The following is a 15479-nucleotide window of genomic DNA, read 5'->3' on the forward strand; positions in this document are numbered from 1 at the left end:
CCGCCGCCGGATCACTATCCCTATGTCGAGCTTTCTGCAACAAAAGTTGCAGGCTCGACAAAAATGACAAAAAAAATCAGTAAATACCTGTAATCACTGAAACAACTAGTAAATACATGTAATTACTAAATTGACTAGTGATTACAGGTATTTACTGAAATGTTTAGTAATTACGTGTAATTCCTAATTTCACCTATTTACTGTAACATATACACCAAATATAACATCAAGCATGAAGAAAAAAAAGTGGAAAACTGATTTGTCAGACTGAAGGCTGGACAGACAAGTGGATTGAGTTCAAACCTAAAGACCCCTTCGACTTCGTCGGTAGGGATCTAATAACACATCTTCTTATATATACATTAGTATGGGATCACTAGGTGGAATGCCATTTTTCAAAAAATACAAGAAGAGAGTTTTGATGATACTTTCTTTTATAAATAATTTTTTTTAAACAATTAGTATGACAATTTCTATCAACAAGTAGTACAATATAAAAACCATTTAATGTAGCTGTTTTCTATTATTTCCTGACAAAAAAGTCGTTTATGTCTATCTACTCGATTGAACACAAGATGTAATTAAAACAATTACACAATTTTATAACAAAATCAATGACATAGAAAACTGTAAAATGGATATGAATTATAGTTACTATCAGATTTGGGATGTTGATATGGCAGAGTAAGAACTGAATACCTCCAAAACCAACATTAACTATCTTTCAAGTAATTTTGAATACACATAAATAATCTAAACCAATGTTCAAAATATCCTTCCCTCTTCCCCCACCCCCGTTAGCTTTAAAAGAATAGTCCTTCCAATGTATATTTCATATCTTACAAATGGCTTTAATGTTTATTCTCTAAACATAAACTTCTTATCTTGAAGTGAGAAAAACTGTCCTTTAACAGTTTTCAACAATATATACACTTAATTGTGACCCTTTATTATTGAAAAGGATACTTTATATTCTTTTGGATAGACTCGACTTTGTTTATCCTATTGGGTAGTCTTTTTTTTTTCAAACATGATAAAATATTTTTACAAAATGTCTATTCCATATCACATTTACCATGTACAATCATACATTTAAATGCATATATACAAGATACAAGTTCTTTCTTTATTTTAACGAAGTTCTGTCTCAAATAAATCAGTATCCAAATGTTCACAAACATGGTGTTTTATTTATAATGTTTTCAGATGATTATTTGCCGCCAAACATATTGCCCATTTTTCCTGCTGCCCCTTGCTGGAATTGTTTCATCATGCCCTGTAATCCTTGCATTCCACCTGAAGAAAAAGAAATCAATTAAATTTGAAGTTACCTTAAACCATTTACCCACACTGATGAGAATAAATATATATGTGGGTAAAGGCTGTTGCCCTTATCTTACTGTACAAAAAAAAACAGGTAATGGTGAAGGTTGGTACCTATAAAAACGTTTAAACCTGATGAACTTGTTTGCACCTATCTTAAGTCAGGAACCTGATGTTCAGTGGTTGTCATTTGTTAATGTGGTTGGTTTCATAAGTGTTTCTTGTTTTTAGCCCACCTGGCCCAAAGAGCCAACTGAGCTTTTCTCATCACTTTGCCTCCGGCGTCGGTATCGTCCTGCGTCGTTAACTTTTACAAACAAACAAAAATTACCAATTTTTACAAATTATTGTCCTCTGTAACAGAAGGGCCAAGTTTATTATAGATAGAGAAAACTGTAAGTAGCAAGAATGTTCAGTAAAGTAAGATCTACAAACACATCAACATCACCAAAACACAATTTTGTCATGAATCCATTTGTGTAACTTGTTTAATAAGCACATATACCAAGGTGAGCGTCACAGGCTCTTAAGAGCCTCTAGTTTATATAGATTAGACTGGTTTTTTTCCCTGTTTGAATGGTTTTACACTAGTCATTTTTGAGGCCCTAAATAGCTTTATGTTCCATGTGAAACAATTCTCCCTGTTGAAGACCATACTTTGACCTCTAAAGGTTTACTTTTACAAATTGTGACTTGGATGGAGGGTTGTCTTATTGGCACTCATACCACATCTTCTTAAATCTAGTTAAGGTGGTACCCAACACTTTCACTAAAATTAATTTGGCTCGTTTAATTTTCATAAAATTGTGACAAAGTATTTACTTTGACCCTTTGACAAAAATATAAAAATTAAAAAGATTTTGAACCAACTGTTTTGTCAGAAAAATTACACTGGTTATATAGCAATTTGACAAACACCAATTTTGGTCATTGAGAAGCTTAATATTCCTTTTACAACACAACGTAATTAAAACGTTTAGCTGACTTTACAGAGTTATCTCCCTGTAGTGTTAGGTACCACCTTAATTTAGTCTTTAGGTTCCTTTTTTTCATGTAGCTCTTAATGTGTTTATGTCTTATATATCCCTGGCTTTCAAATGTTTGGGTTTGAACATTCCTGATAAATGTAAATCTTGAAAAACCTGAAAGTAATAGCCACATTCATTTGACCTACACTGTCTTTTCTTACCAAGCAATGGCCAACACATTGTCATTTAATAACAGGGATCCATCATTTTAGCCTATTATATATATCTAATACCTACCCATTTGCTGCAGTACACGGGGATCCATCATTTTAGCCATCTGTTGATTGAGACGAGCCATCTGTGCAGGGTTAACATTCTTGCTCATATCACCACCTGAAAAATAAATTCCATTCTTTATTTATTTACATGAATATTTCATGTGTACATGCAGGGATCTCCATGGATGAAAATTGAACGATGGAGGAACTTTCATATCACAAACCGTGTCTACGCTGTATAGTGTAGCGCGATCTGAAGTATTTTATCCCTCTATACAAGGAATGGTGAACATGCTAAATCATTGCTTATTTAAATTATATTTATTTGAATTTTCATTATAGAATTTGAAGTATCAATATTTTCATTTATTGCCGTTTTTAACCATTCAAATGCCAAGTCTTCGTGGTCCCCCTTTAGTCGAGAATGACCAAAAGCTGTCATGAAGGTCCCCATGTAGATTTCTTGTATTTTTGGTAATTGTTATGGGGGTTAAAAATCAAATGATGTGGAGCTTATTTTTCATGGACAGTTGTCATATTCAGAACCCATTACCGGTATGGCTGATTTGCAGCAACAACAAAACGATTCGTACGGGTTATGTAAAAGGTTAAAGAGATTTGTAAAGCAAACATTGACAAATGAAAACGTTTTTAATGACTTTATCTGTCAAATTGATGCTGTGCAACATGCATCTTTCGAGTCTGAATAGAAACCGGAAATGCGGATGTATCAATTTGATTGTAATATACGAAATGAATTCGGAATTACGATACGATATTTCTTTACAGGAAATATTTAAGTTTTTACTTTTAAACTTTTAAAGTAAATCTAAATTATCGTTACAGCAGTATTCAAGTTATTTGCAATGAAATAATATTTACTGTTTTGCGTCTTATTTTGTACTTCTAATAAAAAAAAAAGGGGGATGCTGATTGCGTAAGTCAAAATAAAGCACGTGTTCGATTTGTTAAACTGTTTTCTTTGTAACTGGATTATTAATTTTTTTATTTAATCTAAATTATCATAATCATTTGCTAAAACTTAGTTGATTAATTCGACAAATGGATCGTCTTTCCTCAGATAGTATTCTCCTGTGTGGTTTGTTGATCTACCTGTACAAGCTCAGGTACAAGTGATTAGCGATCTTACTCCGGATATCCCTCAGGCCTTAGAACTGTATTGGATTATAACATAAAAAGCCTAAGGGTTATGCAATTACATGCATTTGATTATAATTGAAAAAAAAATGGTGTCGGGCTGCAAAAAACGATGAAGTTTTTAACGATGGCGGAAGACAATGTAACGATGGCGCAAGACAATTTAACGATGGCGCAAGTCATTTGACGATGGCGCAAGACATTTGAACGATGGCGGGGCGCCATCGTTAAACAGGCCATGGAGATCCCTGACATGTATAATATTTTAAATGTTTTCTTTATCAGTATACCAACAAACTACTGTCCAATCTCCCTGAATGAAAGTTGTTTCCTAGTACATTTTGTACTACAAAACAGGTGATGACAGTCTAAAACATAATTATACAAAGTTTATTCCTTTCAATATAAAATTTAACAAGACTGTGTCCAAAGTACACGGATGCCCCACTCGCACTATCATTTTCCATGTTTTATGGACTTTGAAATTGGGTAAATATCTAATTTGGCATTAAAATTAGAATGATTATACTATAGGGAACATGTGTACTAAGTTTCAAGTTGATTGGACTTCAATTTCATCAAAAACTATCTTGACCAAAAACTTTAACCTGAAGCGGGACGAACGAACGGACGGACGGACGAACGAACGAACAAACGGAGCCACAGACCAGAAAACATAATGCCCCTCTACTATCGTAGGTGGGGCATAAAAAGACAATACTAAGAGAACATTTAATACGATAATTTAAACAACACATAGCTGAGAGAGTGATAGAGCAGATTGTTCTTCCTAAAAAAAAAAAACTAAGTTGACAATGTTATCTTTGGGCAACAATCTCCTCTATAAACATATGACCTATTTGTTTTATATATATGTATTCATAAAATATATCTACATGACAAAATCTAAAGTTTACTGTATTGTTTCTCACTGTTTTATAACTTACCTTTGAATAATCCTTTAATTCCACCCATCTTCTTCACCATCTGAGCAAACTTCTTATATTGAGTAAGTAGCTCATTGACTTCCTTAATAGATACTCCTGCTCCTCGAGCTACTCGGTGGGCTCTACTCGGTTGCCTAGCAAACAGTCTTTCTCCATCTAAACTGTCAAGTTCTGAAGAAAAGATGTTCAACTACAGAGTTTCAAACTGAAATATTTATTTTTCAGACTCTTATGAATAATTTTGTGCACCAATTTTTTTTTTAACTATATGGACGGTATAAAATGCTGGATAGTGATCCCTATGTGTCAACCTAGCTCAATAGGTTATAAAAACACAAATGTCAATCAGAAAGCATCTTATAAACTGGAACCTTTATAAGACATGTTTCAATTCAGCATAAAACTTTAAAGTAGCAAATAAATACATAATAAGCAGTCCATTGAAAAAAAAAGAAATATTCCTTTTGCTGAGTTCTTAAAGCAATCTCTAAAATTTTATCCCCCCCCCCCCTATTTTTGTTTCTAAAAAGAAATATAGAAATTTTTACTCAGAAATTCAAGTAAATTTTAGTTTGAAATAATAAAAAAATAGCCTTAAATTTTTCTTTTTTTGTGTGCTTTAAACAAGTAAAATTTGGTTAAATAACTAGTTATTTTCCTTACCCATATCATTCATACTGTCCATCATTGTCATCAACTTCTTTAGACGAGCCATAGATTCCTGTTCTCCTCCTTTTGTTAAGAAGTCAGAACTAAATCCAGGTATCATTCCCTACAAATCATGTCAATGTTATTTAGAAAAAAATCATACAATAGTATACACCAAAAAAACTGACAAATATTGTTAATATCATTTTGTTAATACTATTATGTATACAATGTAAGAACTTCTACTAAGAAATTATCACGGCTAATTAAAGTGTTGGTATAAAAACTGAGAATGCAGAGACTTAAAGAAGACCAAAGAGTAAGAATTTTAAAAAAAATGATCAAAGTACAAGGTATAGGGGGGAAAAACCAACAAATTACAACGCTATTACAAAACATTTTCTAAAATCTTCCAAACTTTATTTATTTGAAGTTTTTTATTATCAGATGAACAACATATTATAAAATATACATGTTAAAATATTATAATTACCATTATCTGACTGAATGGTCCCATTTTCATAATGTTCTGGAACTGTTCGTACATATCTCTTAATGTAAATTGACCTGGAAAAAAATATCAAAAAATTGGAGTTATCTCCCCTTACTAAAGTTATTACTACTATTTTAATATTAGTAAAAAGTAATGAATTGTACAGGAAAATACAAATATACAATAAACATTTCATTTTATTTCTTTTGGTTATAAATCAATGTATCTCTGATATGAGTAAAAACACATATTATTGTGTAAATAGCCCTTTTTAATATGCAAATATCTTTAAATTTTTATAAGAAATCATCAATCTACAAAGGTATATAAAGAGTACATGACTACACTTTAGTACATTGTACTTCTCCAATACTTGCTAATTGAGGCTACAAACTGAGACCCAGTGTCTCCAAAAGCCTTGGGAAAAGTCCCCAGACCAAGGGCAGAAAGTGTCCAGCAGTAGTACACTGCATCCTGGCCCCAGTCCTCTTTACCAGCCGTGATGTCTTTGGACTGAGCTGAGGATGGGTCAGGTGTTAGTCATAGCACAGTCATGCAAGTACTACCTATGGGGTAGGAACTCAATGGGGCTTAGTCAGGGGAAGTGCAACCTTATTTTTAATACCAACATTTTTTACAATTTTGAACAGAAAAATAAATATCAAATTAGACTTTTTTGGTGGAAGTTGATTGTATTGTATATATTTGTACTCCTAATGTCTATAGTTTGTTATATTTTGTATAGGTACATTTGTCATTTTTATAATTTCATATTTTGGCATAAGCAAGATATTTTCAAAACCTTATAAATTCGTGATCTCACAGTAGTTCTAAAGCAGACGACATGTCAAGTTACAAGAAAATATATATAAACAATTGGAATTTTTCTACAGTACTGTAAAATCAGAAATTATTGCAGGGTTTTAATAATTGTGAATATGTGATTATTGCATTATAAGAACTCTAATTTTGATATCTGATAAATATATCTGTATAATTTTGCTAAAATGAAATAATTTATCTTGCATTTTTATTTATCCTTCAAAAACTGCAATAATAAATGCACCCAATGATACAGTAACAAGATTGTAATCTGTTTCCTCTATTATGAACTAGAAACCCCTCTATTGTTTGTGATCTTACCATGTTTTAACTTTTTCATTAGTTCTTCATTGTCATCAAGTTTCAATTCATTGACTTTGTCTATCAATCCCTCGATATCACCCATACCTAGAAAATGTAATATATTTATTTTAGTTACTAATCCAACAGGCTGTTTAACATTGGAAATTAACTGACAGATTGTTTACTTTCTTTATAGACTCTCAAAGGAAACACTACGGATTTATTCCTGATATCGTTGACATTTTAAAACAGTATGGACTTATGAGTTACCTTCTTGACTATATTGAAGATGGAACATTTCCAACAAAACAAATTTGGAAGTCTATTGTTTATAGCGCAGTCGATAGTATACAGTTAAACAATTGGTTAAACCGTGTTATTTCAGATGACAGCTTCACACGTTTCAGGAATATTCATACGTCAGTGACAATTACAGAATTTTGGAAACACTCAAATTCTTTTAATGAGATTAAAAATTCTTTTTTAATCACTAAATTACTAACTGAAATACCAAATACAACAAGTGATATATGTGATATATGTTCAAGGAATTTTAAAGATGTTTATGTACACGCTTGTTGCAATTGTCCAAGTACTAATGCACAGCGAGAAGTCTGGTGGGACATTTTAAGTGACAATTTTCCAGTGCAGCTTTACTGTGAATTAAACATGTATGACGACGAAATCCTGTTTCAAATGTTACTCGGTCGAAAACCACTGACAATTTTTTCAAGCATAGATGAATCGGTTCAATTTCTCAAGCTGTGCCATGCACATGTTATTCAGTGTGTAGCAGAATATAGTCGATCTCTTAGACAGTGTTATTAGATGTGTCAATACACGATGTGTCAATACATGATGTGTCACTGCAGTTATACTTTAAATATTGCTTTTATAGATTATTTATATATCATCTTTTGTGTATTTACCTTATACTTTGCTCTTATACTAATAATTTGTGTGTAATTATGTTGTAACGTTTGCTTATATTTATTAATTGTATGTTCATTGAATCTCATTTATGAGGAATTAAAGATATGAATGAATGAAGTAAAATGATATAACAATGTTAAAAGGGTGATATGCAATGAATAAACCTATAAAAGGCATTCATTTGAAACAAATTCAGATGATAACTAAGCACTTTCTTTGCTATTTTTCTATCATTATCTATTTAGCTTTATATAAAAATGGTCTTATCTTTGTTTAGTAAGATTTGACACCTTTAAGGAGGTAGACCTAGGTTAAGGGAAATAACTCTGAAAATCATCAGTACGTTTATGTCAACCATTTTTTAAGAATATATTCTAAGCTTCTAGGTTACATAGATTATTTTCAATTTGTTTCAGGTAAATGCTTAAAATACATGGATGAACTTGACTTTTACAAACGCTTAACTGATTTAAAGAGTTATCTTCCTGAACCAAGGTCTACCCCCTTAATATGAACAATATGATTAATAAAAAAATAGTTTGACCAGTGTGTTTCTTTATTCACATTAGCTACTAAAGGAGTGTATGGTTCAACTTATATTTCATAAACAATCAATTAAAACTTGAAATGTTAAGCACACCCAACTCACCTAACAATTTACTGACAAAAGGCTGAACCTTAAATGGTTCAAAGTCATCAATGTGTTCTCCAGTACCTATAAATATCACAGGACTTTTGGTGGCTGCAACTCTGTAAAAAAATGTTAATTAAATTTCATGTCTTCCATAATAAATAAAATATAACACAATTAATAATTTATATTAGAAAGATCGAAATAAAACATCAATAGCAAATGTTCCTTTTTTTTTTAATTTAATATACAGTCAATGTTATTTGATTTCCCAATTAGCACAGGATATTTATGTTTTCTATTCTTATGAGTAATTTGTGGGCAATGAATGGACTGATACCACCCATCTTTGTATAAAATACTGAACAATTATTATTTTAATTCTATATGTTCATTCATTAAATATCAATGAAATTCACAGCCACATCAGAAGAAAACAAAAATAATTGATTTTAACTGTCTACTTACGCACTAAGAGCACCTCCTCCTTTAGCATGTCCGTCCAGTTTGGTAATGATCACAGAAGCTACGTCTACTTTCTCTTTAAAGGCTCTGGCCTAAATACAAAAATAAATTAGATGAAAAAATGGATTTTCTAGATGTACATAAATTTACTTATTCATTGCCTCCATCAATTCAAATTTCAAATTCTAATGCAAACCAGCGTAAATATGTTTTTCTGTCATAAATTGAAATCAGGATTCAACTCAATCAAACAATAAGTTTTTCCTATTAGGTGTTAAGATTTCAAAAACATATTCAATGTATAAATATCAAAGCACATTGTACTGTCAATTGTTTTATTTAAATTTGCATTTCTCCAATTTCTTCTTGACATTTTTGTGCATTCTATTTTTCTATATCAAATAAGATAATTCTCATCTATAAATCAGATAGTAAATAGTATGCCCTGATCATGTATTCATAGAAACAATAAAACTTATACATAACCAATTACCTGAGATTCACAAGCTTGTCCAATGGTGGCATCCATAACAAATATAACGTTATCAGGATCCTGTAAACAGAAACAAATTGTAGTATATCTAATTTGTTATACAGTTAAGTTATGATCTGAACAAGATTCCATAAAATGAACTTTCTTGATGAATTTCACATTGTCTGTGATGAAAAATGTTATACTTGATGGTAGATAATTGATAGCCTCTGTCAAAATTTAAATCATTTCGGGTCCTTTTATAGCTGACTATTAAAACTATTATCTCACATAATCAAGACTGAAAATAAGTGAAGTATGTAACTTTATTTCTGTATTGAAAACTTACAGTAACATTTGAAACTTGCAACATTTCTTCAAACAATGAATCTTCCTGTTTGTGACGACCACTAGTATCTACGATGATAATTTCAAAGTTCTCGTCTCTGAATTTATCTACTCCTTCCTGTGCTATCACCACTGGGTCAATTTCTGTGTAACTGTAATTACAGAGAGATTATTAAAACTTGTGTTAGTACAAAATGTACTATGATTGTATGAAGTATTTGAAAGTACTCCTGTTTTTTGGGCAGAGCTCACATCTTTCCAAATCAATAGTTTTTTCAGTATAGTGTTTTGTTGGGTTTTTTCTTTGTCTTTTTTTTTTTTTTTTTGTCATGATCATGATGATATTATTTTTTTTTAGTAAATACAAAATATGACTTTAAATCGTTAATTTTTATTTTTGTGTATTGTTTGTCTCATTTTATCTATTGACTCTGAACTCAGGTGCACTTCCAATGTTTAATGATTTATAGACTTATTAAATGGTGTTGTAATACTTTGTTTTTATCATTATTCCATTCCACATACCTTCCATAAAATGGAATCCTTGCTTTTGTAGCGTTCTGTTTCAACTGATCAAAAGCTCCGGCACGAAATGTATCGGCACAAATCAAACATGTCTTCCATCCTTTCTTCTGGTAATAATACGCCAACTGTAATAAATACACAATGCTGTATTGTACAATGGCTAACAGTGCAATTATAAACCTAAAAATGACTGAATGTGTGGTTGATGTCTTTCAAACAAAACAAAAGAAGTTGATTGGTAAGAATATAAAATTGCTATGTGTAAGAAAATTACATATTTAGAAAGTTCTTGCTGAATTGAAGACCAATTAAGCTGTTTTCTGCTCTTTGGTCAGATTGTAGTCTCTTCAACACATTCTCTTTTTCCATTCTCAATTATATTCTGAAATTGATTTTATGGAGTTGTTTTCATCAAAGTTTTCGCAAACTTTTAGGGCTTGTGTTTTCTTATTATGAAAATTTTAATACAGTTGTCTTTCATAGATAAACACAAAAATTACTTACTTTTGAACATGTTGTAGTCTTTCCACTTCCCTGTAAACCTACGAACATGATGACATTACTACGACCTTTGGTTGGTGTCCATTGTTTCACTCCAGGATCGATCAACTGTAAAAATATTATAAGCATTAGATGTAAGTAAAATCATGTTTGAGATTACACAACAACATAAACAATTAGCCATAAACAAAATGATAAACTTCACATCATTAAATAAATAAAACATAGAAATTTTACAAGACAATGAATATTCAATCTATTACTGATTACAACTTTGGGTTAATTTGAACACAAAACGTATATACATCTGTATATTTTTATCTGATTTGGGGATCTAATCCACTTGTTATAAGCTAAATCGCTTTGACATGAGCTTGTATACATTATTACTTAGGGGCCAGTTGAAGCCCACCTGCAGGTGTGGGATTTTCTCACTGTGTTTAAGACCAATTGGCTTGGTCTGTTTTCCGCTGTTTGTTCAGAATTGTTGTATCTTTGACCAATTCCCTGTTTCCATTCTCAATTTTACTTTCTTAAAATCTGACCTTAACATTGTACATGTATCCAATACAAAACTTACCTTGACATTATACATGTATCCCATACAAATCTTACCTTGACAAGTTCCTTATACACAGCAGACTGGATCATTCTTCTTTTGTTTAACCCTCCTGCCATTTCATCAAAATCAATAACAGATCTATAATATACATATATAACATTCCATCAAATCATTTATTTGTTAACTAACATATATGGAGCAACAGTTGAGTAAACTGGTTAACATCTTGTTTTTGAAAAACTTCTGCTAGAGAAAAGATATCAAAATAAAACTTTGTAATGAATTGTAAGTATACAGACATGACCGATGATTCAATTTTTTTTAAATTCTGATACGTCATGTACGTCATTACCAAGGATCCGGAAATTTTTTCACCTAAATTTGGTCATTTTGAGAAAACTAAAAAGTTGGTACCCTTTTTCAAAAAAAGATTGTCAAAATCACATTACTGAGTATGCTCATACTTGTAGCCTCAAGGAACTTGTTTTACTGTTGCTTGCATCGCATTTTCTTCATGAATTTCCCTACCATATTCCGAAAATTGTTCAAGAGCAATATGGGAAGGCAACAGTTTAAAAATGAAATGATTTTAATGCCTTTACACAATAAATTTCTCAAGACAAGGCTGAAGTTTCTTTTGATTTTGGACACAAAATTGAAACCGGATGTTTTGCGAAATTTTAAAACGAGCAATTCCGAACTCATTTAGGGGTTTAGTCTTGTTTATCAAATTCACAGAAATTATCGGCTTTTTAATTTTGTTTACCTTTACAGTGTTTTAATATGAATGATAATACAATGTAGTAGCACTTGCTTTATTTCTAGCATGAAATCATTTTGAATTTACGATTTAGTGTCTTATCTGTGGAAGAGAATTTCGTCATGCGTATGCATGTACCATCATTGTACATAGTAAACAAAGCAAATGGGTCAGTAGTGACAAAATATTTTTTTCTACGTAAATTAAATCAAGTTTTAATTTAATTTTTAATCAGAATTGACAATTGTCTTAGCTGAAAAGTAATTAAATAATGAAGACAGTTGTTATGGAATTTTAATTTCTTCATAATACATTTTGTATTAGTTATGAGCTTGTGATCAATAGCAAGGTGTGAATTAAAAACACAGATAAAGAAATCAGCGATCATTAGCCAATACTTCCCCAAGGCATTAATATAGTTATTAGGAGGGAACTCAGGATTATAACTCTATACTGGAGTGACAGTTTTATTACAAGAAAGGGATAACAAAACAAAAGTTCAAAATGGCGATTTTGGAAACTCGATCTCAACAAAATGACCGAAATTATTTCTGTTAAAAAATAAAATTTGTCCTAAATCCCAATTCCATGTTTAGGACAAACACTTTCAGTTTAGTTCAAGACTGACAAATATTACCGTTTCCGGACTCTTGGTCATTACATGTATTAAAGGTAAAATAACTGTGTATTTGACTGTAAGATGGTTAAAGAGTTGTTTTAGAACTATAGTATAAAATGAATAACTTTGCCGTCATACATGTCATACATGTGTCTGTAATAGTCATGATACATGGTATATATTCTAACTACTGAAAAAAAGTCTAAAGAAATCAACCGTTATAACCCTGATCACATTTCCCCTTTGTTGCATTAATCCATGCTTGTTTATCATGTGATGCTATTGAGACTTAAATTTTGGTCTTAAAATGTCAACATAATATAAAATTGAGAATGGATCCTTGACATGGAAATTGAACATGAATCCTTAACATGCTTAAAGAGGAAAATGTAGTCAACCGACTACTGGCACAATGGTCATTTCAAAGTTTAATATCTACATACCTGACATTTTCTCTCAACCGTTTGACTAAGAATATGTTGACATCAGCCTCCAATAGAGCTGCACATATCTCCTTAAGCATGCCATTTAAGACCTGAAACACACATGAATGAAAAAAAAGTTGTACCTGGCTTTTATTAAATTTAATAACTGTCAATATTTATCATGTTTATAAGAAATTATAACCCATATTCATGATATTTTTTAAATAACTTTAATTTTTCATTACCATAACCAAGTATTTCAATTTAGGTTTTTATTCATCTACATGTATATATACCTTGCCTCAAGCGCTGGACATCATGGGTTCATTAATTGTAATCCCCTCCGACAAAGTCCAAGTCAAAGTAAACATCATGTAAAGACTTAAAAATTGGTATTTGCTACTTCACACAGCTTATGACTGGTCAGGCTAGAGTCAAAATAATGTGTCTGGGTAGAATGATATGTCTTACCTTTGAAAACTATGTCTAAAGCAGTGATTTTGCTAGTGCTTGTCATTTTTGTAATTTACGAAACGGTTTCAAAAAGACGAAAGTATTTCAAATTAATTTTGTCACTTAAATTTTGAAAGTGTAAAAAGATTTTAGCATTAAAAACCGAATGTATTAAAAGTTATCTATTCTTGATTTGCTTACAACATAGTCGGATCCAGGGGGCTGGGGGCCCGGGCCCTCCTTTTGTGGGAAAAATTTGGTTAATTATATAGGGAATCACTGAAGCATGACTGAGGCCCCCCCCCCCCTTAGGTCAGTCAGCAGGCCCCGCCCCCCTTATAAAAAGTTCTGGATCCGCCACTGTCCAACCTCCTTACAGTCATTTTAATTGTTCCAAAAAAGATTTTATACAAATCCAACTTAATAGAAATGTTTCCAAAATATCGGTTTAGCATTTAAAAAAATAAATGATTATGCAGTGTTGCAAGTTAATTTCTGCTGTGATTCCTTGTTTAAAAAATAAAAATAAGAAATCCAACTTTTGTTGATCAGGAATGTCCCCTGGAACAAACTAAAGGCTAATTGAGAACTAAATTTCCAGATCCCATGTAAAATATATTATAATAAAGGCCAAACTAGTCAAATAAAAAATAACTGCCAAGCATGCCTATAAGTCCTTTCAAGTTTGGCAAAGTCAAAGATGTAGTTAGTAATATACATCCTTGGTCCCTTGATGTTACACAAAATAAGGTTGATTTAAATAGCGTGCAAAAGTGACTCAAGCCCTCAAAGTCCTAGATTAAACCATGATCTATAGCACATTTAAAAAGTTGGGTTCAGCCAATCAGTCTAGCTACCCATTGCCTATTGATGTATTACTTCCATGAAATGGCACCCCATTGATTTAATTGACATTAAAACAAAAGTAAACCATACCATCAGCATATCTGTGTATCCCTTTTTATAGGAAGAGACGCCCTCCTTATGGTATACATGGTACAACAATGTATAATTAAAATACATTTTGCCATTTGTTTACCTTTCTTTCTGAAAACAATTATATTTTCTTCTCTTTGTAATAAGAAAATCCATTACAGAAACATCTTTACAAAGTATGGCCGAAACAACTGTAGCCGAACTAGCAGTATAACTGGAACAATTGCATTGATCATGAGGATATCCTCATCTTTAAAACTTCTACCAAATACTTTGTATTGGTATTCTACATATAGCCTCTTATCATTAGGACCATCACCATATGTAATGGAGAAATTTAAACACACTGTATCGGCACAGATTTAAATTTTAGTATTTATTTACACTGTTCCAGTATGGACGAGATGGGACTTACCCCCAGAAAGTTATAAACCTTACCTCTTCATTTATTATTGTAGCATTGCTGAGAGATTTCAGCGCTGAGGTAATTTTCCTCCCTAAATCTGCAAGAACCATGACTGTTTCTTAAACTTTTTTGAAATTTTAAACTGGTATTTTCTCTGATGTAAGACTTTATGGCACAATATGGAAAGTTTCCAGATATATTTCTGCCCAAAAATAAATGCACTTTCGTAATATTTGAAAAAAATGCTTTTTTGTAACTTTAGGTTGTATAATTATCTTTATATTTGTGCTTCTATATTTTCATCTAAAAACCAATGAATGGTTCATTTGTGTCATTTTGTCCAGTTTTCGTTCTCTCAATCTCAATTTTGACACGTTTAGCAGCAGTTACTTCCCCTTATAGACCGGTGTCCAATGAATTTTTTCTTAATAAAATTAATCACTTATAATAATAAGTTTCTTATAGATTTGATGAGTTTCTTATGAAACAAAAAATAATAGAGA

At 31.4% G+C, this 15479-nt stretch overlaps 2 protein-coding genes across 2 annotated transcripts in view; one reads left to right on the forward strand and one right to left on the reverse strand.

The window, feature by feature from the left end:
* LOC139515660 (uncharacterized) overlaps positions 1-15479 on the forward strand; it is a 207419-nt gene that overhangs the window by 170716 nt on the left and 21224 nt on the right. The gene's annotated exons all lie outside the window — the stretch shown is intronic.
* Positions 417-15395, reverse strand: LOC139515651 (signal recognition particle subunit SRP54). The gene is made up of 15 exons (XM_071305277.1): positions 15009-15395; positions 13200-13291; positions 11431-11515; positions 10819-10923; positions 10315-10439; positions 9791-9941; positions 9463-9522; positions 8973-9061; positions 8523-8623; positions 6959-7045; positions 5816-5889; positions 5338-5446; positions 4675-4845; positions 2589-2684; positions 417-1296 (listed from the first exon to the last, which is right to left on the reverse strand). The coding sequence occupies exons 1-15, from the start codon at positions 15084-15086 to the stop codon at positions 1211-1213; spliced, it is 1509 nt and encodes a 502-aa protein (XP_071161378.1). The 5' UTR covers positions 15087-15395; the 3' UTR covers positions 417-1210.

Source organism: Mytilus edulis, chromosome 3, assembly GCF_963676685.1.
Source record: "Mytilus edulis chromosome 3, xbMytEdul2.2, whole genome shotgun sequence".
Classification (NCBI taxonomy): domain Eukaryota; kingdom Metazoa; phylum Mollusca; class Bivalvia; order Mytilida; family Mytilidae; genus Mytilus; species Mytilus edulis.